General features: G+C 36.1%; 2 protein-coding genes across 2 annotated transcripts; both read right to left on the minus strand.

The window, feature by feature from the left end:
- Nucleotides 1–21: 21 nt before the first annotated feature.
- Nucleotides 22–18,665, minus strand: LOC136811810 (sodium/mannose cotransporter SLC5A10-like). Its single transcript, XM_067068439.1, has 15 exons — nt 17,849–18,665; nt 17,139–17,210; nt 15,809–15,913; nt 13,587–13,646; nt 12,846–12,950; nt 11,980–12,085; nt 10,589–10,669; nt 10,020–10,228; nt 9,242–9,377; nt 8,050–8,157; nt 6,720–6,870; nt 4,900–5,068; nt 3,963–4,178; nt 2,029–2,224; nt 22–766 (listed from the first exon to the last, which is right to left on the minus strand). Exons 1-15 carry the CDS (start codon nt 17,933–17,935, stop codon nt 432–434), a joined length of 2,136 nt encoding a protein of 711 aa, XP_066924540.1. The 5' UTR covers nt 17,936–18,665; the 3' UTR covers nt 22–431.
- Nucleotides 18,666–21,963: 3,298 nt separating this feature from the next.
- Nucleotides 21,964–24,973, minus strand: LOC136811889 (uncharacterized). Its single transcript, XM_067068513.1, has 2 exons — nt 24,523–24,973; nt 21,964–23,130 (listed from the first exon to the last, which is right to left on the minus strand). Exons 1-2 carry the CDS (start codon nt 24,959–24,961, stop codon nt 22,172–22,174), a joined length of 1,398 nt encoding a protein of 465 aa, XP_066924614.1. The 5' UTR covers nt 24,962–24,973; the 3' UTR covers nt 21,964–22,171.
- Between the last annotated feature and the right edge of the window lie 1,652 nt (nt 24,974–26,625).

Consider the following 26,625-nt stretch of genomic DNA (forward strand, 5'->3'; position numbering starts at 1 on the left):
GAATCTGTCCTGCAGGTCCAACTTTTTATAAAACCAAGAACTATTCTGGGAAAATCAGCAGACACGAGACAAGCATTTTCCGGTTGGAAAGAAAAATTTAGTAAAAAAGTGGAGTTTATCATTGGAGTCGTACGTTAGCTCAAGTTGTAACACATACAGAATGTCCCACAAAAAGCAGACATATTTTTATAAAAAGTAAAATCACGATTTATGTGAAAGTTCATGACTTGTTTACTCTCCAATCTCATGTTCCCCGAAACATGTTCAGTCATATTCGAAATTGAACATCGAAATAGGTTTTTCGTCGAATAAGGAAGCGTATCGAATAGTGAGAGTTGTCGTTTATGACAGTTTCTTGTTGACGGTGATTTTCAAGTGCATTTTATGTTAACTTCGCCCCAGAGAGTATTTCAAGAACTCAAAAACACATTTTAAAGGTCAATTTTATAAGGTCTTGTACCATTATTGACAAACGGTAAATACGGTATATCGATAGTCGGTCGGGTAGGACCTCCATCCGGAACAGTGTAAAGAATTAACAACGAAACTGAAACCAAGATAGAAAAGATACTCGCTCCAGTTAAGAGTTTCTTGACTCTCGGGTTTTGTTGTAATGAAATCACTTCTTGGAAATGGTTCCGCTGCTCATCCGCTGACTGTTGCTGCTCGGGAGCGGATTCGTTGGACAGACCGCAGATGAAATAGAAGACTCGTTTCCAACAAGTTACCGGTTCCGGTTGTTCAACCTCAGTTCCCGATTCTACGCCTGAAAATAATGGTAGATTTTATGAAAGGCTTTCCTTTTTGTACTGAAAAATAAAAAACTTATTCTATTAGACTCTGTTTTTGTTTGTAAGAACTTTTGTTGAGACTCGAATTGTTCTTATCCTGCTCTCATTATTTCAAAGTAAATTTCATGAATATTGCCCTTATGTATTACAATGAAGTGAATACAGTCGCTTTCATGTTGTCTTCTAACCAGCCACCAGAACCGTTGGATAAGATAAAATTTCATTTTTATTTTTATTCCTATTTTGAGAGGCAAATGCCTTTAATTTGGCCAAAATTATCTATTCCAGACTGATGATTCTTCTTAAATTGTTCTTACTCTTTGTTTTTTTTAGCCTCGTTGTCCATATGAAATAACTCTTGTAAGAGAAAAGAGTGTAGCTAGTTTTGAGACTAACGACGTGGTGTTTATGTAAACGGTATATTCTAGTGTCATTTATAAACTATCGAATGACCTTTGTAATCCCAGCTGGCACACAACGTTTTATGACGTTTATCTAACGTTCACAACGTCCATATAACGTTAGATGAACGTTGAAACAATGTTTCGTGCCAGCTGGGATGGATCTCCAATGGACGTCATCTAAAATGAGCAGGTGTTACTTCTAACACCCCCGAGGGGCACTCGGTTTCTAAACGACGGCATCGGACCCTTACAGTGCAGCCTTTCAGCAGTGAAAAGGTACTCTTATAGTGCATTTTACCGAACCTTTCTGACCCTTACAATGTAGTTTGATTTCATATCTTATTTTTTTGAAGCCACCTGAAAATAAGCCTGAGATGTCGACACAATGTGAAAAACAAATCGAAATGGGTGCGAGTCAAAACTTTAAAAGATACATCAGATTTTTACTGTCAAAATTGCAATTCAGCAGTCTCCAAACACACTGTGTATCCGGCTAAAAGAAGACCATTGTAGTGCACTCTAACAGTGCATTTCGAGGATCTCGAAAAACCTTCCCTTAAGGTCGGCATATGCCGCGGGTCGGACCATATGAGTGTCCCTCCCTCAGGACTTTTTTCTAAGCAATAAGATATACTCCAACTTTTTATCAATTTTTTCCAATCACGAATTGGTCCCATATTTCTGTGACAAGGACTCTTCAGTCAGTCATCCAAAGACAAGAATTTTTAAAGCAAAATCAAGAACTTAAAGTCTTTAAAAGTCAAATTATACAATACCACTACAAAAGAAAAAATTGGCTTCACAACAAAAATATTTTAGTTTTATGTTGTTACCTTGCTGGTCCTGGTTATCAGAGGCTTGGTCTTCTTTTGATCTTAACTCGACACTCTCGTAATTTTGTGGTGAAATTTTGGAAGATGTTCTCTTGGTACGTTCTAATTGATCATTCTCGTTGTGTTGTTTTTCTTCTTCGAGTTCGTCCGAACGAATCGTTTGGTCGTGTTTCGTCCATACTGTGGTCCGAATAATCTGTCAAAATACAAAATATGGTACAGATTTTTTTCTCTATTTTTCTTTTGATTTTTATTTCGGCTTTTTAAAGGTTTTGTTTTTAAATAAGAGTGATATAGTTTGCTTACTCATCAATTTTAATTCACAAGCTTTTTCACATTGGATATGACACGAATGTGGAGCAAGATTAGTCAGAAAGAGGAAAAGAAACCTTTTTTTGCTTATATTAGTATAATATAACAATAGCAAGACACTGTTCTGATATGAAATATGTGTCTGATATGAAACGGGAACACTTATGTAAGAATAAAACCTTTAATTGCTTTATACAGTGTATAACTTTCTATAAATCGAACGCACACTTGGATTGGTTCGAGTCAAGGAACTTTTCGAGTTATGGAGTAAGGTTATAAGGTATTGTTAACTGAAGGGGCCATAAAACTTGTTCGAGTTAAGGAGGCATTCTTGTTATAGAGGTTCAAATTAAAAAAACTCCACCGACATCGATTTTGAAAAATTAAAAAAACGAGACAAACAGCTATTGTAGCATCTCTGTATCACAGGCCTAATGGGACTTGGGGAAAAAATTGTTCCAAGCCCAAAAGAATGATGTTGATGTCATGCCCATTACACTTTCAGTCTCCTCCCCCCCCTCCCTTTTCGATATGAATTGTCGATGACCGCAATCAAGACCATATTCACACGCTACGGTTTCGTTTCGCTCCGAAACAAAATCAAGCTTTTCTATTATAGTCAAAAATCACTTAAAACTTTAATTCAGCCAATAGAATGAATTTATTTCGTCTCGGAGCAAAATGAAATCGTACCGCGTGAATGTGGTCTTAAGGCCGGTCTCCACTTGCGCGCGCTGCGATCGCACTTTTTCGAACAAAGCTTTCACGCTATTGGTCAAAAGAAAAATGAAGCAATATTCCATTGGCGCGATCTGATACCCTGAGTATCAGAGGTTAAGTTTTCAAAGAATATATTAACCTCTGAAGACCAATAATAGATATTTTATCGCGCATGTGTCAATCTAATCACTGTAGAAAAAATCAAAGATGAAGAGCAAATATTACAATATTAATGTCTACCAGACTGTATCAGTATGCAGTTTACTATTTACAAATTCCCCAGAAACCTCCAAGTGTAATTGAAATGAGTTTATTTCGAAAGAAATCTTTTACATGATCCCCAAATCAAAGCGAAGAATAGCTATTAAGACTGACGCGACAAATTGCTTCAACGGAATTAATTTCGTGAGTCGTTATTTTACGTGAATTTTCAGTGATTTTCTTAACGTGTTATTATTTCCGCCATTTTCTGAGCATTTTTTGTCCATTTTCCTAAGAATAGAATGGGTGTTTTGTCCGCAAAGCCTTAAAATGTTCTTAACTTGTGCTTAAAATTTTGACTATCGAAGCTTCATGTTCTTATATAGTTTATTTTTATAAAAAAAGTGTTTTTTTTTTAACACGAGGGACGCGTATATGTGTCCGAAACAAGCCAAAATACTGAGTCTCAGACTTGAGGCCATAGCTCCTGACCACTTGATTTAAAGGGGCATAAACCGAATAAAATTATGAAAATAGCTTTCTAATGGTACCAAAACCATCTTCTAAATCAAAGGCTACAAGCTTTTATGGCACTTTAAAGTTTTGAGTTTAAGAAAACAATTAGAAAAATTTCACCTTTTTCAAAAAATACAGCGCGCACAAAAGGTTTAACTAGAAATCAGACAATATAGTAATCTTACCATTTCTTCACTAGGTGGTTCAGTCAGTAAACTAACCACGATACACACAATAATTGTCAAGACAAACAATATTAATGCCACGTAAAAGAAATGTACATTCTTGATGATTGTGGGTCGTGTATCCACTTCGTTACATGCGGGAGCTGGGTATGAGAAATCGAGAATCATCCGTGTGATGCCAGCAAAAAATCCAACCATCATACCCCAGAACGTCCCCTGGAAGATATGAAGAGATCAATAATGATTTAAAAAGATATTCATTCATTCACCATACATATAGCCGGTCCCTAATGAATTCAAACACCAGTGTCTAACAGCCCTGGTGGAAAATTCTCGGGAAATTAAATTAAACATTGATTTTTAACCGATCCAATTGGTTTAAAACTGACTCGATTGAGTTCTGAACTGACTCGATTAAGTTCTGAGCTGACTCGATTAAGTTCTGAACTGACTCGAATGGGTTCTGAACTGATCCGACCAGATACTAAAATCACCCGACCAGATACTAAACTGACTCGACTGGGTAATGAGCTGATCCGATTGGTTGCAGACTTCCGTCGAGTGTCTGAACTGGGTATTTATGGCACTCATTCCACTCCATACTAAGGAGAAGAGAGTCATTAATACAAATCAACTCATTTGAGATCCACTGTTGAGGATATTGATTTTTCGAAATATCGAACCCCCTGGATATCCTACTTTATTAGTAAAGTATTTTTTACTTGAAAAGACACTTTACCCCCTGGACATCCGCTCACTTATAGATATTTAAGCCTCTGGATATCTACTTTTGAACAAAAATAATCGTTAACCCCTGGATATCCGATATCCTTAACAGGGGGGCACGGACTATTTCTGGAAAAGCCCACTGCATATTCTATAATTTTTGAACGACAAAGCTTTTAAACATGACAATGTGAAAAGATGAACTACTCACTTTCTCGTTGCTTCGTTTCCACAAAAGAGCCAAACAATAGACAGCAGCTATTGGTGGTGAGAGATATGAAGATACTGATTGGATATATAAGAAAAGTTGACCACCTTGAAGTTCTTTCAATAATGGTACCCATAACACTGCAAACACACATAACACAACTATGAACAACCTGTAAACAAAGTGAAATAGAACTTTGTAACAGGATAGAGCATAATAGAGGCAGATATGCAGTTTGGTCGATTCAATAAATTTGCAAATGTATGCTTTTTGATAGGCAAGCCGATGCTATAAGTTAGCGTAATGGCTTTTTTTATAAGAAGTGAACTTTTTAAGCTTGACTGTAATTTTTTGGGACTTTGAGCGTGAATCGTACTTATACTGCTCTTATTTTTCCTAAGACAATCCTTAGGTAATTTTGGTCTTTTACCCTATATTCTACCATTTTTGCTATAGATTTTATCAAAATTTAGCCATGCTATGCACAGTATTGTTCTGTTTACGCATTTGTATCCTAAATTATTCATAAAAAGTTGTTCTCATAAAACAAAAAAGAGTTTGCCAGGAGTTTTCTAACTTACTTTATATATTAAAAAGTTTCAGACGAATAAATGAAAAACATAAAACGAGACAGACAACAAAGGAACTGACAAATACAACAAAAATTACTAACCAACATACAAAGGAAACAAGTAAACAAGAAAACAAACAAAATAAACAAATTGACAAACAAATAAACCCGGGGGGGGGGGTACTAGGGTTGGTGAATGAGGGGTATGTGCGGACGGGACCTCCGAAAACCTACCCTTAGAGAGACCAAATTTTAGTGAAAAAGTGACCCTTAGAGAGACTTTTTCCAAAAATTTTCTCTGATTTTCAAAAATTTCCTACCCTTAGTGAGACTTTTTTGTAATTTTTTCTCTCAAAATCAAATTTTTTTTCTAAAAATCGTGATTTTTCCCACCCTTAGAGAGACTACTTTGAAATTTCCTGATTTTTGTAACCCTTAGAGAGACTTTGAAAGGTGAAAAACCCGACCCTTACCGTCCGCACATACCCAGCACCTATTTTTGCCTCAGTGCCCCTCCGGGCAAATAAACGCAACCCCTTCTCACAGATCCGGAAGGATTTTTTCAGCCAGGTGGGGCGGTAGAAATAACGGGTTGAAACTTGATGGGGATTGATATTCCCATATTTTTTATGGCTTGGGATTTAAATTCCAGTCAAAAAATTTAGTGGGGAGGGGACGGGAAAAACAGCAAAATATTTTACAGCGAGGATTTCTTTATTTCATTATTTCCAGTGGTGATACAACTTGAAGGATAATTTTCCAGCGGGGACGATGTTTTGGCCAATTTTCAAGTGTGACTGTGAGTAGGGGGTGTACAAACAAACAAAATAAAAGTCACTAAAATAACACAATTATCTTTTAAAGATAATCAATATACAAGCTTTTTTTATTAGAACCCCTAAGATTTGGCTGAGTCTGGATGTGTTTATTTTTTTAGCAATTTTCAGCCTAAAATGTTATTAAATACACTTAAAATTGGTAAAATTTGGACAATATTTGACTCTCGATTTTAGAAAATCCATCCCTGGGTTCGGTTAAAACTGCTTGAAAAGAGGAAAAAATTGTAGTTTCTTGTCATTTTTTTCTAAACTGAGGCTGGGCATGTTCTTACGATGTTCTTAATTTTTCGACGAATTTCAGCCTAATTGTTCTTATAAACTGGGTTCTAATAAAGAAAGAAAGGTGTATACACCGAATGACATGCACAAATAAACTACACATAAACAAACTTCACTAACATATTAACTCATACCGTCCGACAACCATTAACTCTCCAGTATCAGCCTTTTTCCGGACACTTTGATAAATATCCATAGTGAACAAAGTTGCAGCAGAATTAAAAATGGAAGTCAAATCACTCATTAAAGCTGCCATCATGACCGCAAGCATCATTCCACGAAGTCCTGAAATCATAATTAAGTTATTTAAAAATTCACTGGATAATGATAGTTATAAAACGGTTCGCGTACAGGCTATGGTTTTGAAGACTGAAACACTAAAAAAGGTTGCAATTTTAAGACAAACCCCTGAGGCAATTTCCGAGTGGTCTAAGGCATTAACGCTGCAAACCAGGAGTTTGTGCTTCAATTACCAACTCCTTCCAAGACTCCGTTTAGTTCATAGGTAGCCGAGCCAGCTGGCGGTGGACCCCAAAAAAAAACAATATAAAGACTGAAAGTACTAGATTACTAGACTAACCACGTGGAATACCGACTCTATCTACCTTGTAATGTAGGCAATTTTGTGGGTTTTTTCCGATATCCACTAGAACCTCAGTCATCGGCTCTTCAAATTTGAGTTTAGATATTGCAGCCTCGTTTTCTGCAGTTACTTCAGAATATTATTTTTCAGGAATACACAAGGTTATTTAGGATCTCGACGAGTCATCGGGTTTCTGCAACCTCTGTAACCTCAATAAACTGTAGTAGCATTTTCTAGTCCTCGCAAATCTATTTACAAAGACTTCTCTTATAATTTAAAAGATTCCGATCGACAAAACCATAGCCTGTTTTTAAACCGTTCATAAAGTAGTCTACCGTCCGACTATCATGAGCTCTCTTGTACCGGCCGTTTTTCGGAAGATCTGGTACATATCCATTGTGAATAGAGTAGCAGCACTATTGAACATGGATGTTAAACTATTCATCAGAGCTGACATCATTACTGCAAGCATGAGACCTCGACAAAATAAGACTGTTAACTGTTAATCTATCAAAAGTAGATAAAACAGCAACATAGTAAAGAAATAAATTTTTATCTACTATTTTTCTGTATTATATGTGTTATTTTGGACGTATACCAAGGCACGACGGAAGGTGCGGCAAATCAGTAAATGTAAGCGATTTTACCGACGAATAGAACGATTTCGGGATCTGGTACAGAAGCTGTCGTACCTGGCGTACCTTATACCATTAGATTATATTCTTTATTTTTACGGAAGACTTTTTTTAAGAAGCAACTTTTGTGAACTTTCGCGGAAATTCCTTCAAAAGTTTTCCTAAGATTCATCTCATTTTGTAAAAGATGTTTTATGGTAGCTAGGTTTTTTAGTCAAGGATACTTAAAAATTATTCCCAACAAACCTGAAGGCATCACTCTCAACACCATTAGTGGTAAAGCAATATTGGTACATCCAGTTCGACTTTCACAGATCTCAAAACATTTGTCTGGATCGACACACATAACCTCATCTGAAAACAAAAGAAAAGTTTTCTCGAAAAATTCTACATTTCGCATGCATATATTTTCTTTGAAGAAGAGTGATAGTGATTCCTGATAAAATTTTATCACGTGACCCTGCTTGATTTTCTCCAAGATATGAATGATAAGGAATCAGCTTTGTCTCAAATAACACTGACTTTGAAAACAGTAGGTAGATATACTCTATTCAATCGGTCTCCCGGGGGAGGAGGTACTAGAGTTGGCAGATGAGGAGTATGTGCGGATGAGACCTTCAAAACCAAAAACCGACCCTTATAGAAAATTATTTTTTGCTGAATAGGTGAACCTTAGAGAGACTTTTTTGAACGATTTTCTTCGTTTTTTGGAAAAATTCTCTACCCTTTTTACAATTTTTTCACTCTAAATCAAAAAATATTTTCCTACAAATCGTGAATTTTCCGACCCTTACGGTTCGCACATACCTAGCACCCATTTTTGCCTAAGTCCACCCCCTCCCCCAGGGATCGGTCTACATGAACTTTTTATTGTTCAAAAGATTAGCCTCCCTTTCCATAGGGAAAGCTTCGACAGTCTTCAGTTGACTTTCTATAGCTCAAACACGCACAGGGAACACAATTTTTGTTAGGGTTAAGGAAATATCGAGATACCTTTATAAGACATTGTTAACAGAATAGACGAGAAAATTTGATTGAGTTAAGAAAACATTCGAGTTGTAGAGGTTGAGAGTTAAAGATACTTTACTGTAGTACCCCTTTTCACAGACCCACTGGGAATCCTTCCCACTGAAAAAGTTGGCTAAAAAATCGTATCCAGTGGAAAACTATCCTTCAATTTTTGTCCCCACCAAAAATAATCAAATAAATCAATCCTCACTGCAAAGTTTTTACTACTTTTCATATCCCCACTGAATTTTCTATTGAAAATAAAAGAATTGAAATCCCAATTCATTATAAATATGAGTATATCAATCCCCATTGACTTTCAGTCCGTTATTATTTCTATCCCCACTGGCTGAAAAAATCCTACCGGGTCTGCGTGAGAAGGGGGTAGTTGTAGTAGGTCGAGTTTTACCTCGCCGATTTTATGACTTACTTGGAAACAGAACTCTGGAGATCATGCCTGGCATTACCATGATATACAAAGGGAACAATTTGAGTGCACTTGCCAACAGTGTTCCTCCTTGAGCATGTGATAAACTTTTTGCTGCTAACGAGCGTTGAACAATAACCTTTAATAGAAAATAAAAGAGCAGTCAGTTTTTTGAAAATCTCATCAAAAATATTGTTCTCTAATTCTCTAATTCTCTAGATTATCAAGGGGGATCAGATGTCTTCCCAATACGGTGTATCAAATAGTGGAGCATCGTTTATTAGAGTGTCTTGTTGACTGTGACTTTCGATTTTTTATATCGAATAGTGGAAAGTAGTAAAACGTTGAGTTAGAGAACGTAAAATGAACTTGTAAGTGTCTTTTATGAACATAGGAAGGTTTTCGAACGAACAAAATTGTAGCTTTCTTCTGAAGATTTGGAATCATATTCTTCAAAAAAATCACTATAATTTTCTTGGTTATTCCACCACAAAAGATATTGCACGTTTCTTTTTAATAAGAACATCTAAAACTTTTAAAGCCTTCGGATGTTCTTAACTTTTTGAGTCTTAAGCTGAAAAATGTTCTTAAGTGTTCTTCTTGTCACCATTTTTTGAGTATTTTTGTCCAAATTCCTAAGAAATTGGGTGTTTTAAAGTCTGTAAAGCCTTAAAATGTTCTTAACTTGTTCTTGATATTTTGGCCATCAAGGCCATATGTTTAAACATAGTTTGTTCTTAGAAAAAACGTGTAAATACACTTGATTGTAAAAATTAATCACCTGATCAGAACACCAATACCATATAGAAACCGTCGTCTGCCCAAGTAAGAAACCAGGCCACGGTAAATCCGAGTGAAGAGGTTCCCGCATTAATTGAAAAGAATCTGGGCGTGGTATTCCGCATGTGGTATTTCCTAAGAGAACTTCATCCGGAACAGCGTTCATGTACTTTTTCCGTAATCCGTCGAAACCTCCAACGCGATCGAAACCTGTAATTCGAATTTGAAAATGTCTTTTTTAGGAGTTCTCCCTTTTTAACGAGATTTTGAGCCAGAAGAAAAATATAGAAACCGAAAAGTTATCACAGGGCACCATGCTGTCGATCAAATTCTCAGGTCTTATTCGAAAGAAAACTTTCCAATTGCTTATGATGTTCATGTCTATTAAAGTTTAGGGAAACACCAACAAGCTGGAGTTTTTACAAGCTCTTATTTGATTTGGTTGGTCGTTAACCAGCAATAAAACAATTTTGTTACTTTTTCTAAAGAACGCGTCATCTCTATCACTTTAAATGACCAATTAGTGAAGTATCTTGTAAAAACTCCAGCTCATCCCACCAGATTACAAACCTATTGCACTCATTACAGTTGCTCCTCCAACCATGACCAGAGCCATCAATGTGTCCAAGTATATCACTGTAGCCAAACCACCTAAAGACATAAATTACAGTAAACTGCTAAAACAATAATTATTTGAGTTAAAAATTTTTCATGATTTCCATGTTTCCATGTTTCACTCTGTTACACTAAAAGAAGTGTTATATTTGCAGCGTTAATGATATTGAGATGAATATTTCCACAGTCCCATCAAAGTCTTTGATCAATCCTTGTCCTTTTGACAACGAAATTAATAATAGAAACTTGTCTGTGCAATTAGTTATGCGATTTCAATTCCCAATAACAATGAACTTTAACACTCCTGTATTGCAGCCCCGGAGGAACTTTTTTCCCACAGCGGGGATAAAATTTTCTATCAAAATCCCGATGGCGATCAAAGTTAATCTGACAGTGGGGCTGAAATTCTGTGGTATTTTTACCACGAGGGACGAAATTTTGCTCGAACTTTCCAAGGGACTGGAGTCCCATCGAGTCTGTAATACAGGGGTGCACCTTGTTAATGCTTTCTCCAAAATAAACTTCACCTGTGATGGTACGCAAGTACTACACTAGCCATAACTTTCATTAAGGTGCCACCGCAGCGAAACAAACACATAGAGTTGAATTTGCGTTCAAAAAGAATGATCTTAGCCCTACAGTAATTTTTGTTAAGAGTGACCTCTTATCTGAGACAAAATTCTTGCACTTTTTTTATAAGAACAATTTGTCATAAGAATACGAGGCTGAAATTTGGCCAAAACCTAAGAACAAATTAAGAAGAATCTGAACCTCAGATTTCAAAAATTACTGAGAAGTACATGTTTCCATTTTAATTAATATTGACATTTAAGGCTGAAAAACTCATATAAATTTAAATATATATCTGAAGATACTGCTCTTCATATGTTGTTTTACTAATGTACACGTTTAGCAACATAACTGTTCGAATACTTTGAGTAGAGTAATATTTTTAACCTATGAAGAGCGCTTAATAACTACTTGTGGTATAAAAAGGGAATTTCCTTAGATTCATTTAACCCTCCAGGGATAAGAAAAAGACAAACTGACATTTTAACATGAGTATTAGATCAAAATAACTCCGGACAAGTCTTTTTGATGATGATAAAACAAAAGAGAGACCATAAGATAAGAATGCTACCGTTAAGCGGAACTAAAATACTGAAAAACGCGCGCAAAATTATGAGATGTTTGCCCAACTTCCTTATGCGTGAAGCTATGAATGCCATCCTCAGAAGCTTTAGGCTTCCTCCGGTGGCAATTAAAAGGCTTTGAAAGCAAAAACTAAGGAAATAAAGAAAATGAACACACAGGGGTGCACCTTGCTTCCTCAAAAAAAACCTCACCTGTGATAGTGCACAATCCAGTCAAAAGCAAAAGGCCAAGAATAGAAACGTAGAGATTCCATCCCACTGATTGTTGAATGAATAATGCCCCTGAATACAAACTGACCTAAAAACGTTGAAAGTAAACTTAAAAAATGGTTAGTCACCGACTTAGTCAAATTGGCGAATTTAATTTCTTCCAAAAGGTTTCAAAAGAGATATAATCTTCTTGACGCTCAGAATTTTTTTTCAACGTATTTTATCATACAAACTTGGATAAAGTGATTTTTGTTTGATAGTTTTGGCACTATCCTTCTCTCTGTCAAATCAAATCTTCACAAGGGTTTCAAAATAACATTAATCATTGCCTGGCAAATATACTCTTTTACTCAATCGCCAAATTAAATACATGTCCAAATTAATACACCTAGTTATTGGCAAAGATGCTCTATTTTTTCCCAAAACGTGAACGGTTTCCAACTTAAATACAAAAATTCTAATAATCCAAACGAAAAATAACTATTTTGGATCTCTTAAAAGGGAAGCTTTAATAAAATTTGCCCCAGTTATGAAGAGCTTGACAACCACTTTACAACGGTTAGTCGACTTAAAGTGTCTGAATATGCGTTTAACTTTCATCTTAAATTTTGGCTAATATATACACTCCCTTCTCACAGACCCGGTGGGACTCCCTCCCACTGTAAAAATTGGCCAAAATATCCAATTTCCAATTTCTTTGGCCTTAAAACAATTAAATATAAATCACATGCCAAAAAGCAATATTAGAATATCAATCTCCATCGAGTTTCAATGTGTTACTGGCTGAAGAAATCCTACCGGGTTTGCGAGAAGGGGATATTATGATTCAGAGTACAATGGGATCTTACCGAAACCTTCGTGAAAATATAGAGCAGTAGTGACAGGCAAGAGAGAAAAATTCGAATTCGATTTCCACCAAATCTTTTATGGATGTATTCTGGCAGAGTGCAAACCTGTATTGAATGTAAATAATATAATTTCCGAGGAAAAAAGTAAGTTAAGACCCGACGTTATTTTTTTCAGCGAAACAATCATTAGTTACTCCTAGTCCTATCTAAAGGGTTATGAAACCCATCCCCCAACATTTTGCTTGATGTTTGACTTTTTGGTGCGTGATAACGTACTCTACGATATCAAATAGAGCGTGACCCGTGATATATATTAAGAGCATGCTTTTGTTGTGATTGCTTGATAAGAATGTCTTTGGTGCGGTGTGGTGTGATCACGGAATCTGCTAAGGGCTTCTATCACAGATATATTAAAACACTAGATAGAGCTTTTCCTATACCCAATAAGAATCAAAATAATTTGCACCATCTTGGATGAAGTAACGTCACAAGGTTAGCTTGTAAAATCTTTAAAATTTTGAAGTCATTGCAGTGTCAAAAAAGTTTCAACAGTTAAGACCAGTCTCTACTGTGACCTACTGTGTCCTACTTTCAGCAAAGATGGTGGATTATTTTTTTCTTGACCTGCCGGAAAATGCACAGAATAAGCTATATCTAGTGCTTTATATAAAGATACTTGTGACTATAGGCAGGCAGATCTTGGGAAATTATTTTCAAGATGTTTTACTGTACATCACTTACACCACTGGCAATGTAGACGGGCAAGAATACAAATCCAAGAAGCTGAATGAAAATGATCGCCTAAAAAAAGAGAATTAATGAAATAAAATTTGATAAAAAGGAAGTGACTAGAAAATTAATATAACTGAAATCAAAAAATAGTGGGGATGTCGATTTCAAAGTTTAGTGGCGGATTTAGGGAGGTTTAAAATTGAAGATGGGAAGTGTTTCTTTTAGCGATATATATAACTAGCCGGTACCCGGCGTCGCACGCCGGTTCAGCTGTTTGCTGAACGCATTTAAAGTCCTTTGCAACGTTGGGAAGGTGGCTTAAACACGATGAAATCAAAATTTAAGGGAAGAATTCTCTTCAAAGTTTTACTCTATCCCTCCCGGGTGACGTATCTTTTAACCATATTTTGAAAAAGATTTTTGTGGCAAAAACGATCAGAAAACAGAAAGGGCATCATTCCCAAATTACACCATACCGGCGACCAGCGACGTCCGAGACGGCTCTGCAATTAGATTTTTTTCTCGCTTCGCTCGCGTTATATTTGCCGTAGTTCTTGATGTTTAGGAAAACTTTGATGTCAAGATAAGCTGAGTGAAGTAATAGACATGACACGCGATTCGTCGAAAAAAGGCAGCCCGAGGGGGGGACTTAGGCAAGAGAAGGGTATGGGTATGGGTATGTGCCGGCCTTAAGTGTGCCTTTTTTGAAACATGGCAGTTTGAAAAATTGGAAAATCAAACTTCAGTCCCACTAAGAATCGGAAAAATAAGAAAATTTCAACTTTTTGCCCCCAGAAAGATAGAAATTTGGTCAAATTAGTTCCAAAAAGTGAATTAAAATTCACACAATTTCCCTTGTTTCTTCTCCTCTTTATTCTGCTAAGGGTCCGAGGGGCAGGGCCGAAAGTCAGCTCGCAACCATAGTCCCCCGGAAGGCAGCTAGGACACGCAGACAGAAAAGCGTGATAAATAGCGCAATTTTATATTGTTTTTTATAAAATAACTTCGTCATAACTTCAATAATTTTTCAAATTCAACAATGACTTAGATTTACAGCAAAATAATTATCGACATACATGTTTAAAGGTCCGTTTTTACGAAGAAAGAATTCTAGTTTTTACCGCCTTTTGAATTGTATTTTTATTTTTAATGTTGCTGTTGTTCTAACAAACTTGTTATGTGATTCTTGTGTTTTATTTTATATTTGTTCTTTTCTTTAACAGATTCTGTTTAAAAAATTTCTTTTGTTTTGAAAAGAATTCGAATGCCTCAAATCAAAGAAGGTCGTTAATTACATTCGAAAACATAAAACAAAAGAAAAGAAAGAAAAAAAAAGAAAAAGTCTAATCTATCAATCAAAACAAAGTCTTTATAAAACGGCGCGAATATCGTTAAACAAATTTGTGGAGCAAGAACAAAATAAAAGTCATCTTTTAAAAGAACAAAACATTGCTTGCGAAAACGAAAGTGACACACAAAAAAACAAACCAACAAACACACATACAGACTACGGCTATTAATATATAGAAGAGCAACTTTTATGAACTTTGAGCCTATTCCGATCGCAGAAGGCATTTGAACTACGAAGCTTTTCGAATTTAGTTGAGTGTACAAAAAATTCTTTTAAAGAGTTTTATACATCGAAGTAAGACGTTCCCCTGATTGCACCCTTGGTCGCAGATCCACAGGACCCCAGCCCACTGGAAAATTTGGCAAAAATTTTGTCCTCGCTGGGAAAATGCTCTGGAATTTCAGCCTCACTAGGAAACTGACTTTGAGTTCATCCCCACTCGAAATTCAATGCTCAAAAATTGCACAAATTTTGTAACCTTGGTACAATAGAATCGCTATCCCCATAGGGATTTTGATAAGGATTTTTATCCCTACTGAGGAAAAGATTTCCACCGAGGCTGTGAGACAGGGGAATCTAATTCAATAGCGAGATTATGTATCTGGAATTCTCTACGCCTACGGCTACGGCTAAAGCGGCGACAGAAATGGCGAGTAAGGCAAGTAATGGCGGGTGAAAGCAAGTTCGATATTTGACGTACGGCATTATCTCGACTTTCCTTATACGGTGTTTTGGTGTTTTTCCCGTACGGATCAAAGTAGACAACGACATGTCGCCTTTGGTGACGACCCGCATGGGCAGCCCCGCAACCGTAGCAGTAGAATATCTTCGATACATAATCTCGCTAATGATTATATACATGCTGAATATTTTCACTTACGTTGATTTCGTATCCCGATACAGCGATTCCGGCCGCAGCCCCTGATCCCGATAATCCTATGAGTGAAGAACTTCCAATATTGCTCGCAAATAGCGACATACCAACCTATATCAAGAAAAACGTAGCACCTTCTTAATTTAGTCCGAGACGATTGTCGTTCCAAACAAAACTTTCTATTCTTAATTTTCTTCAAAGAAAACCTAAACTACTGACCCAGCTGGCACACAACGTTGTTTCAACGTTAATCTAACGTTATGTGGACGTTATGAACGTTAAATAAACGTTGAAACGACTGGGGAACATTACATAATACCAAGCAACTAAATACATCCCTGTCTCTGTGCCCAGTGGGTGTTGAGTACCCAGTGGGGTGAGAATGAAAAAATCTGAAATTCACTGGGGTGAAAAATCTTCGTTCAAATATTGAGTGGGGTGGCGAAAATTTCATTGAGATTCACTGAGAAAGAATTTTTTGCATGAGCTAAATTTTAGTTAGCCTGTTAGACAAAAACCGCTTAATTTTATCGTCTTTTAACGATGGAAGGTACTGCTTCTTCATGCTACTAAAGTAGAAATATCATCTTGATCAGGTCTCACAGTACTGTAACAGGAAATGTAATGAGGTCTGGGAGAAGGGGGCTATAGAGGAGGAGTATGGTTATATCAAATTTTATAAACTCTGGGACCTAGTAATGTTTAGTCAACATGGTTAAAGTAGAGGTCTTTCTTTCGGAAGATTTGATGGCGAGCGGGCGAAGCGAGCAAATTTTTTTTGGCTTTTTCGGATATTTCACTTTTAAAGAAGGGGAAGGAGAAAATTCTAGTGGGGCGATTTTTTGAAAGAAAAGTTCTACTGGGGTACGTTGAAATAAGGGCTTTTCAAGTGGGGTATATGTAAACTTTTTATCATTTTGAATGGGTGTTTTTTTTACTACAACATTCCAGTGGGGTGAGTGATTTGTCCAGTGGGGTGAAAAATGAGCCATTTTTGGAAAAAAATTCACTGGGGTAGCCAGTGGGGTGAATCCCACTGGGTCACAGAGGTCACATTGCTTTAGACCAAATCGATTGACTACATGCCCTAGGGGTCTTCACGCAATCTAAAATTGTTCAAGCAAATTCTTAGAATTTTATAAGTTTAAAGAACTTATAAAGTGTGTTTTTCGGTAGTTCTAACTAAAGGGAAAGCCGAGAAAGGGTTAAAGTGAAAGCTAAAAGGTGGAAAAAAGGTCTGAAAAAAAAAAAGAATTTCACTTCGAAAACCATTCCCATTGAATTTTTGAGCTATACACCATTTACCATTTACCATTTACCATTTACCATAACTTACCGGTATGAATGTCATAAATCTTCCAGCCAAGAAATATCCACTCACTGTTCCTCGCTTGGATTGAAACATCGACTATCAAGTTACAGGTAAGAATAGATTTTCATTTTGAATGCTTTAAGGGCTGGACTTCAAACTCAATTATTTCACTTTTATTTTTAACAAAATTTTGGGTCTAAATTGTGTAGATCTATAACTAATCCGTACACTTTTGTAATAATATCTATAAATAATTTAGAACACTTTTGACTAAAAAGTCAGTAAGTTTAGAGCGCTAGGGCTTTGAATTATTTCTGATGTTATTGTAAAATGACGTGAATTTTAAGTTCAAGTGACAAATTCAATTAGAGCCCCCCCTTCTTATATGACCCTGGTCGGACAAAATATCATCCTAAGTGGAAAAATTATGCTCCAATTTTTGTCCCTCCCGTGGCATCATCGATGTTTTCATTTTTAAAATCTTTTGCTGCGAGGAAAAAGTCACGTACAATTCTTTTCAAAATCAAAAAAAATAAAAAATAAAATTAGAAAATCAGAGTCAAAATAAAGAAAATCTATTAAATCTAAAAAATACCGTACATCTTTATCGAAGTGTTTTACCTCTTGATTTGATGATATTTCCTACCAGATCTGCTCGAAGGAGGTGTTTTAGGATTGAGTGACGACCGTCCAGTTGGGAGAAGAAAAAAAAGATTTTCGCATTCTTCACTTACCCATATTCCAACGGCGATAACAGCAACGATATAAACACAAATCACCGAAATATCGGCTGCCGTAAGGTTATTCTCAGCTTGCACCATTTTTAATTTCCTAAGAAAGTTTTCCTTTTTTCTCTTTTGAAGGGTTTTCTATTCAAATATCTTTCTAAATCATTCGTTATTCTCACGCAACTAGATTCAAAACATTAAAATAGTTTTATATATAAATAGTGTTAATTTAAGTTTTCCAAATGCTTACATTTCAGTTAGGTAATTGCTGCAGTAAACAAACATGAATGCAATTTGGTTTATTTAAGTTTCCTGTTTGAAAAACATGTTCATTTTTATTTTATACATCAAATTGTTCTCATACTATATAAGAATTAAAGGTTTTGTTTTTACATAAGTGTTCCCGCGTTTCATATCAGACACATATTTCATATCGGGACAGTGTCTGCCTTTTGTTATATCATGCTGATATAAGTAAACTATGTTTTTCATTTCCTCTTTCTGACAAATAATACACCCTGTCTCCGTGCCCCAGTGGGTGTTGATTACCCAGTGGGGTGAGAATCAAAAAACCTGAAAGTCACTGGGGTGAAAAATTTTCTTTCAAATATTGAGTGGGGTGGAGAAAACTTCCTTGACATTCAGTGGGGTGAGGAAGAATTTTTTGTATGAGCTAAATTTTGGTTAGCCTGTGTGTTATACTGTAGACCGCTTAATCTTATCGATAGAAGGTGCTTTTGGTTTAGTGCTAGTAAAAATCTGCTTCTTACATGCTACTAAATATCACTAGAAATATAATCTTGATCAGGTTGATCTACTCTTACGTTGCAACAGGAAATGTAATGAGGTTTGGGGGAAGGGGGCTATAGAGGAGCAGTACGTTATATGAAATTTTATAAACTCTGGAACCTAGTAATGTTTAGTCGACATGATTCAAGTAGAGGTATCTACGCAAGTGAGAAAGCCTCTCGAAAATCTTTCAGGCTATAACCTAGCTTGCTTGTGTTGCTTGCTTGCGCTGACAGAGAAATGTTTGATTTCCAACCCCTCTTGTTTGGCATTTTCTACGTTTTAAAATGACCAAGACAATAACAATAGAAGTCGGGTTAAATACAGTTAATATATTGAAGTGAAACATTTGATGGCGAGCGAGCGAAGCGAGCAGAATTTTTTTTGCTTTTTTGGATATTTCACTTTTAAAGAAGGGGAAGGAGAAAATTCTAGTGGGGTGATTTTTTGAGAGAAAATTTCTACTGGGGTACGTTAAATAAGTGCATTCCGAGTGAGGTATGTGTAAACTTTTCATCATTTTCAATGGGGTGTTTTTTTACTACAGCATTCCAGTGGGGTGAGTGATTTGTCCAGTGGGGCTCAAAAATGAGCCATTTTTGGAAAGAAATTTCACTGGGGTGACCAGTGGGGTGGATCCCACTGGGTTACAGAGGCAGGGGTGTAATAGTGCTCCACATACGTGTCAATCAAATGCAAAAAAGCTTGTGAATTAAAATTGATGAGTAAGCAAACGATATCACTCTAATTTGAAAACAAAACCTTTAACTGTTTGCTGGGAAAGTTAAAAAAACTTAATTCAGTTCAGTCGCATCTCGGGATTTTAATCACTTAAGTCAACTAAACTTCCTTTACCATCAAGGTGGGTTACCTTACAGCTTTAATGAAGATTTCACTGAGCTAAACACAAAGATAACCTATGTAACACCAAAAAAACTATATATAACCACTTGCAAAACTGAGTGACCTAAGTATACATCAATTTTTCCAACTCAATTTTCAAAAAAAGTACTACTTCTCGTGACTTTTCCACAACGTAAATCTAGTCTAAATCATTTTCTATGTTTGCTGTAAAGACATTAACTGTTCGTTTGTTTACACTTCATTAAGAGTATAAATCAAACCTCTGGCAGTTTTTCCCTTACATGGCTGTAATAAACTCGTAATCTTCTCTAAAATACCGTAATCACTTTCAAACATATTTTTTCTATGTTAACCCCTAGCATTAGGTCCCGAAGTACTAGTTTTCATGATGGGGTTGCTGCCAGGCTTTTAACCCTAGACCAGCTAGCCTATACTAGACGTCACCCGCGTTTTTTTAACGCAATTAACGTCTATTCCACTTTGCGACTTTTTCGAATGTTTTGAGCCCGGGTTTTCGGGCTCTAGACATTCGATTTTTTGACGTCACTTTTAATTTTCGAAGCTCCTGCAGTAGCAAAATAATCGAATTTGCGTCAAAACACTTGAAAGGCTTCTATTTTTCGAAAATCGTCAAAGTGGAACTCACTAAGAAACGAGATGAAAAATCCCGGTTTAGTGAGGTGCTCGCTATAGACCAGCTAGCGGGACTAAAAAGGGAAAAAATTGGAAAATTTTGTGTATTTTACGCCTCTTATTGGGACTAATTTGACCAAATTTCGATGTTTTTAGGGACAAAAAATTGAAATTTTCTGATTTTTCCAAACCTTACCGGGACTACCAGGTTCCAAAAAGTTACCCTTTGAGGGTGGCATATACCTGTACCTTCACTTACCTAATCACATCACCCCAAGCCTTTAGATATTATTTTATACCATAACGTATATAACGTATTATTTTCTTAAACACACCCCTTATCTCACAGACCCACTGGGATGGGATGGGGAGGGCCCACTGGAAAAATATCGTTCCCGGTGAAAAATTATCCTTCCATTTTTGACCCCACTGAAAATAATTAAACAAACCAATCCTCACTGCAAAATGTTATGCTATTTTTGCCAACCCAACTGAATTTTCGGACTCGAAAACAATGAAATTCAAAAATTCAAAAAATGAAAATATCAATCCCCATAAAGTTTTAATACGTTAGTTTTACTCCCACTGGCTGAAAAATCTTATTGGATCTGTGAGAAAGGGGTGTTTGTTCCAACAAACTTCTTATTCAAAAGCTCTCTTATAGCCCTCACAAAGTAAAGTTAAGTTTAGACTACAAATCTGTATCAGTACTAAATTTACAACAACAATGAATGTAAATAAACAGATTATGCGATTTAATGTACTTAAAAACTTTGTCCAACTCGACAAGGATCAAATTTCAATGGTTTGAAAGAAAAACATCACTTGATCGCGTATTTCTCCATGCCACCTTTTAATTTAATTTTAACGGTGGACTTATTATCCCACCGGGTCTTATTTCACACTAAAATGTAGTTTTTCTATTTTGGGTTATGAAATCTTAGTGCATTTTCAAACTGCATACAATCTTTTTGCATGCATATATATCTAAAAGTTGTGGAGTTAAGCTTTAATATTTTTTATGTCTACAAAAGATCAAAATCATTTGACCTTTGCTATAGTCAAGCAAGCTAGACGACTAATTCAGACATAGTAGAAATAAAGCAAAAATTAATGGAAGGAACAATTTTTGTTTACACAAACGAAATCCCATAACAATAATCGTATTATCATTATAACGCCTATACTACTGTATCACACGCATGATAAACGACTCCAGTCTACCTTTGTTGTAAAATAAGAATGCGGTCGCTTGGAAGTGTTTGTTTTTTAGTTCAAATTTAAAATAGCATCAATATGAACGACATATACACGTGTTTTTATAAGAGCAAGACATATAAGAACATAAGGATTCGATGGGAAGAAAAATTTAAGAACAAGTTAAGAACATTTCAAGGCGTTGCAGTATCGAAAACACCAAGTCTTTTAGAAAAATATGTAAAAGTGGTTACCAAATGGTCAAAATAAGAACATTATAAGAACATTTTTAGGTTTCAAATTCAAAAAATTGAGAACACTCGAATAGGCTTCAAAATTTTTAGAACGTTTATTTATTAAATGACTTTTATTATACAGTGATAAAAGTCTGGCGGTAGTGAAGTGAAAAGTTTCACCGTCAACAACAAACTCTCATTTACGATGTCTACTATTCAATACACCCTCTTATTCGATGAAAATCCAACTCTAGAAAATCGAATTAGAGAGTGTCAACTGTATAACGAAGATTCGCTTATAAAGATAATTTTGTAAAATTTTACAATAATCTGCATAATATTTGATAAAAAGGGGAATTCCTTACAACATTTGTAAACAACAAAAATGATCTTTAAGCTTAAAGTCTTTGGACTTTAGGATCTCCTTTGTTCCAATAAGGCTGGGTATAAAATCTAAAGGCAATTGAATTCCTCCCAAACCGAAGTATCCATTGAAATAAATTGGAAGTGCTGAATTCGCAACTCTCGCCAGAACTTTAAAATCTAAAAATGAAACAGTAAAATACCCAAAATTATGAATATATTTTGAACTTTATTGTACAAAGTCGATCTATAAATTATCATTTTCATCCAACAACAGTCGATGTTCTTGGTTAACGCCACAAACTTCTGGTCGAAACTTCCGTCGTGTTGCAAGGATAATTGCAATCATTAACAAAACTAATGACAATATAGGTGATGTAACCACACTGGTATCATAAGCCCATGCTGCCAAGAAAAATGTTACAATACCCATAATACGTTGGGTTGTGCTTCTAAAACCATCTGAAAAACTAGCACTGCCTGCTGGAACCATTTGAAATAATAGATTCCTGGATAAAACAGATATAGTTAATCCAGTAAAAGTGTTGGTGAGAATGCATAAAGCAAGATGTGCTTCCTGGGAGTAAAGGTGATCAATATTGGTTATCTTTGGCAGCATTAGAATGATTACACATAACGCGTGTATTGGAAAACATAATAGGAACAAAAACTTCAAGTAGCGTTGGATAACTTTATGAGCTACAGTTAACATCAGAACTGTATAGATCACCACACAAATACAAGTGACAATGCCAAGACGAGTCAAGGACCATTTGAACCAATCGCTGGCAGTCAGATTGATCATCAATTCCAACATACCGGCAAGTGCATTGGTGAACGATGAGCTAAGAATTAACAACATCAAATCTAGATTCTTTAAAATGCTTTTTAGGTTAAAACTACTGTTGCTCGGAGGTTGTGACGTATTTATTGGCATTTCACTTTGAGTATTCGCTGCAACATCTTGAATGCTTAGATCATGAACACCCAGTAGTATTGCAAGTAGTATTACCAAGGTTAAGAGTGCCATAAATATACCAACAAAGTTATTTTGGTTCAAAGTCCACCAACTACAAATTTTGATATCAATTTTACCAAACATGACTGGAGCTGCAGGTCCAGAAAGGAATCCAATCGCATAAAGTGCTTGGTATTGTGATAGCTTTTTTGTTAGTTCTGGTCCTTCGTATAATCGCGAAAATTCACCTGGAATAAACAAGAAATTTAAGTTTAAGAATCATTTGAATACTCCTCCTTGAATGCTACATTAAAAATCATCCCAAATTCATTGCATTTAATTTTGAGACAGTAAAACTTCTGATAAACTTTGCTATACACCCACGTCTCACAGACCCAGTAGGATATTTTTCAGCCAGTGGGAGTAGAAATAACGAACAGACTGAAACTCGATAAGGATCGATATTGCCATATTTTTTATAGCCGGGGATCTAAATTCTTTTGTTTCAAGTCAGAAAATTCAGTGGAATGGGAAAGATTGATTTATTTGATGATTTTCAGTGGGGGAAAAAATTGGAGGGTAATTTTCCACCGGGGCAATATTTTGGACAATTCTTCCAGTGCGAAGGGTTCCAAGTGGGTCTGTGAGAAGCGAGTGTACTAACCCAGCTGGCACAATACGTCTTTTTAACGTTTATCTAATGTTCACAACGTCCATATAACGTGAGATAAACGTCGAAACAACGTTGTGTGCCAGCTGGGAAAGAAGGGCACTTTTTGGAAAAATATTTAATTCTCTTTTTAGGATAAAGGAGTATATTTTTAGCATTTGAATGAGTATTTCTCATAGGAGTTCGGGTAATACATGCTAGGATATAAACTGGTTCTGCTCCAGCGGGATGAGAAGGGGGTAATGATTAAGGGTTCAAAAAACACCACTGTCTCACGGCCCCGGTGGAATTTTTTCCTTAGTGGGGATAAAAATTCCTATTCAAATCCCATTCTATTGTTCCAAGGTTAAAAATCCAGTGGGGATGGTTTTGGAGCACAATTTTTAAACATTGAATTTCGAAGGGGTTGAGATCAAAGTCAATTTCCCAGTGGAAAATATTAGGGTACTTTCCCACCAGGGACGAGATTTTTTGCCCAATTTTCCAGTGGGGCTGAGGTCCCAGCTGGTCTGTGAGACACAGGGGTGTGAAAAAGCTCAGGGGATCAAAATCTAAATTTTCTCCAATCGGTGCAGCGCAACCAAATGCTACGCCTCTTTTAGTCGCTTTATTTTTGGCCAGTACAGCTTTGGAGATCAAGAAAAGAAACCTGTAAAAATGCTGAAACAACTTACCAATCTTTCTAGTGGGAGGGTTTCAAGTGGGTCTGTGAGAAGTGAGTGTGCTACCCAGCTGACACGATACGTCTTTTCAACGTTTATCTAATATTCACAACGTTCATATAACGTTATAAAAACGTTAAAACAACGCTGTGTGCCAGCTGGGAAAGAAGGCAACTTCTTGGAAAAAATGTAATTCTCTTTTTAGGATAAAGAAGCAGTTTCTTAGCATTTGAATAAGTATCTCTCGATGGGAGTACAGCTTTGGAAGTCAATTGAAAGAGACCTGTGAAAATGTTAAAACAACTTACCAGATATAATTGGCTGTGCTGCATCACACAATCCACATAAAAATCTTCCCACTACCAAAAACCAAACTGAAACATGCATGGTATAAAGAAGGTTACCAACTAACGTCAGTAAAGTGAAAACCAACATAAACAGCTTTAATCGTCGTGTTTTATCGAATAGTTTGCCACTGATGAGAGCGCTAACTGATGCAGACAGAGCTGACAAACACATTATGAGACTGTAGTAAAGCTTAGGATTTTGTAATTTCAAATCATCTTGAAGGTAATATAAAAGTGATGTTGAAATGCAGGAATATTCCATGCCGATGATTAGAGCGTACACAATACATATCCATGCAGTAGAACAACGCTTTTTTAACCAATCAGCTTCGCGGAATTCGGCGTAAGTTTCACCACTGACAGCAACGGATTTGACAATTTTCACAGAATTTTTGTCCATTGTTTACCTAAGAGTTTTAATTGAAAAGAAAATATAACATAGGCAATTCTCTCGGATTGGAATATCTCTCCTGTTAAATTCGAATCTTACAGTAATTTTAACGTACTATTTTCATAAACACACCCCCTTCTCAAGACACACTAGGACCCTTTCCCACTGGAAAAATTTGTCAAAATATCGTCCCCGGTGGAAAACTATTCTCCAATCTTTGTCACCACTGAAAATAATCAAATATACCAATCCTCACTGCAAATCAGTATGCTATTTTTCCAATCCCCACTAAATTTTCTGACTTTCAAATAAAAAAATTGAATCCCCAGCGATAAAAAATATGGGATTATTAATCCTCATTGATTTTAAATCCGACCTTTTCGTCCCCACTGGCTTAAAAAATCCTACCGCGTCTGTTAGAATAGGGGGGTGTATGAATTCCATTGGGACACAGACTCGGTGGAACCCTGGAACCCTCTTTTTTGATGAGAAAAGTAGCCTGTGATTTTAGCACCACTACAAATTTGACGTTTATAATCGAATTGCACTCCAAAACCATCCGGATTTTTTGACCTGCAAACAAAAGAATTCTTACTCCTGATTAAAAGTTTTATTCCCACTTTAGACAAGAACACCTTCAAATTAGCCTATCATAGACTGATTAGCCTATCATAGGCTATTTAGACTATTTTATATAGGCTATTTAGCCGAAAATTGATAAAAACCTCGATTTCTGACGAAATATAAATAGTCGCGTCTATTTTTCACCATTAGTTCATTGCCCAAAGCCAAAAGAATCTTTTTCACTTAAACTGATATAACATTCAATCTTGGAAACAGAAATATGAATAAATTTCCTATCCATCGGATAACTAACCGATTATAGGCTAATTTTCTGATAATGAAGTGCCATGTGCACTTTGTATTTACATTTTCAATTCTGCTGAATCGACAAAAAAGCCCGATTTTCTTACCCTGTGCATGCGCACGCATGCGCAGTACCAAAAAGTGGAATTTTTCCTAAACCAAAATTGACCCAAAGTCAAAATCTGTCATGAGCATTTCTCTGACAATGAGAAACCATGTATTCCTTAGAGAAGAGTCTTTTTATATTTCGTCAGAAATCAAGGTTTTTATCGATTTTCGGCTAAATAGCCTATATAAAATAGTCTAAATAGCCTATGATTATGATAGGCTAATTTGAAGGTGTTCTTGACTGTTAGATAGGACTTCTACCGGGGTTGTGAGACAGAGGTGTTTGTAATGAACGCAATAAAAGATTAACCCTAGGTACTAGGGGGAGCTGTTTCTGTCCGGGGTGAAACTAATGTTAATAGCTCCTGAAAAAGATTAAGTAAAATTTGGTGTGGTTTTATGTGAAAAATATCTGAATGTTTAAGGAGTAAAGAGTCGCGACCAAGTAGTGTTTGGTGTTTTTGGTCCGAACTATGAACATTTCTGATGAGGCAAAACGCGCGACGGAGTATAGTGTTTGGTTTGTTTGATCAAAATTATGAACATTTCTAATGAGTGAAAAGGCATGACGAAGCAGTGTTTGATGTTTTTGGTCCAAAATATAAAGATTTCTAATGAATAAAAAGGCGTGACCAAGTAGTATTTGGTGTTTTTGGTCCAAACTATGAACATTTCTGATGAGGAAATACGCGCGACGG

This window comes from Clytia hemisphaerica, unplaced genomic scaffold, assembly GCF_902728285.1.
Source record: "Clytia hemisphaerica strain Z4C2 unplaced genomic scaffold, Clytia hemisphaerica genome assembly, whole genome shotgun sequence".
NCBI lineage: Eukaryota > Metazoa > Cnidaria > Hydrozoa > Leptothecata > Clytiidae > Clytia > Clytia hemisphaerica.

Excerpts from the sequence above, each read along its gene's own strand:
- LOC136811810 (XM_067068439.1), bottom strand. The coding sequence starts at position 17,935 with ATGGTGCAAGCTGAGAATAACCTTACGGCAGCCGATATTTCGGTGATT. Across the intron at positions 10,229-10,588 it reads AACTGTAATGAGTGCAATAG|GTTTCGATCGCGTTGGAGGT; the intron begins GTTTGTAATCTG and ends TTCGAATTACAG. Across the intron at positions 5,069-6,719 it reads GAGTTAATGGTTGTCGGACG|GTTGTTCATAGTTGTGTTAT; the intron begins GTATGAGTTAAT and ends CTTTGTTTACAG.
- LOC136811889 (XM_067068513.1), bottom strand. The coding sequence starts at position 24,961 with ATGGACAAAAATTCTGTGAAAATTGTCAAATCCGTTGCTGTCAGTGGT. Across the intron at positions 23,131-24,522 it reads AGCACAGCCAATTATATCTG|GTGAATTTTCGCGATTATAC; the intron begins GTAAGTTGTTTT and ends TGTTTATTCCAG.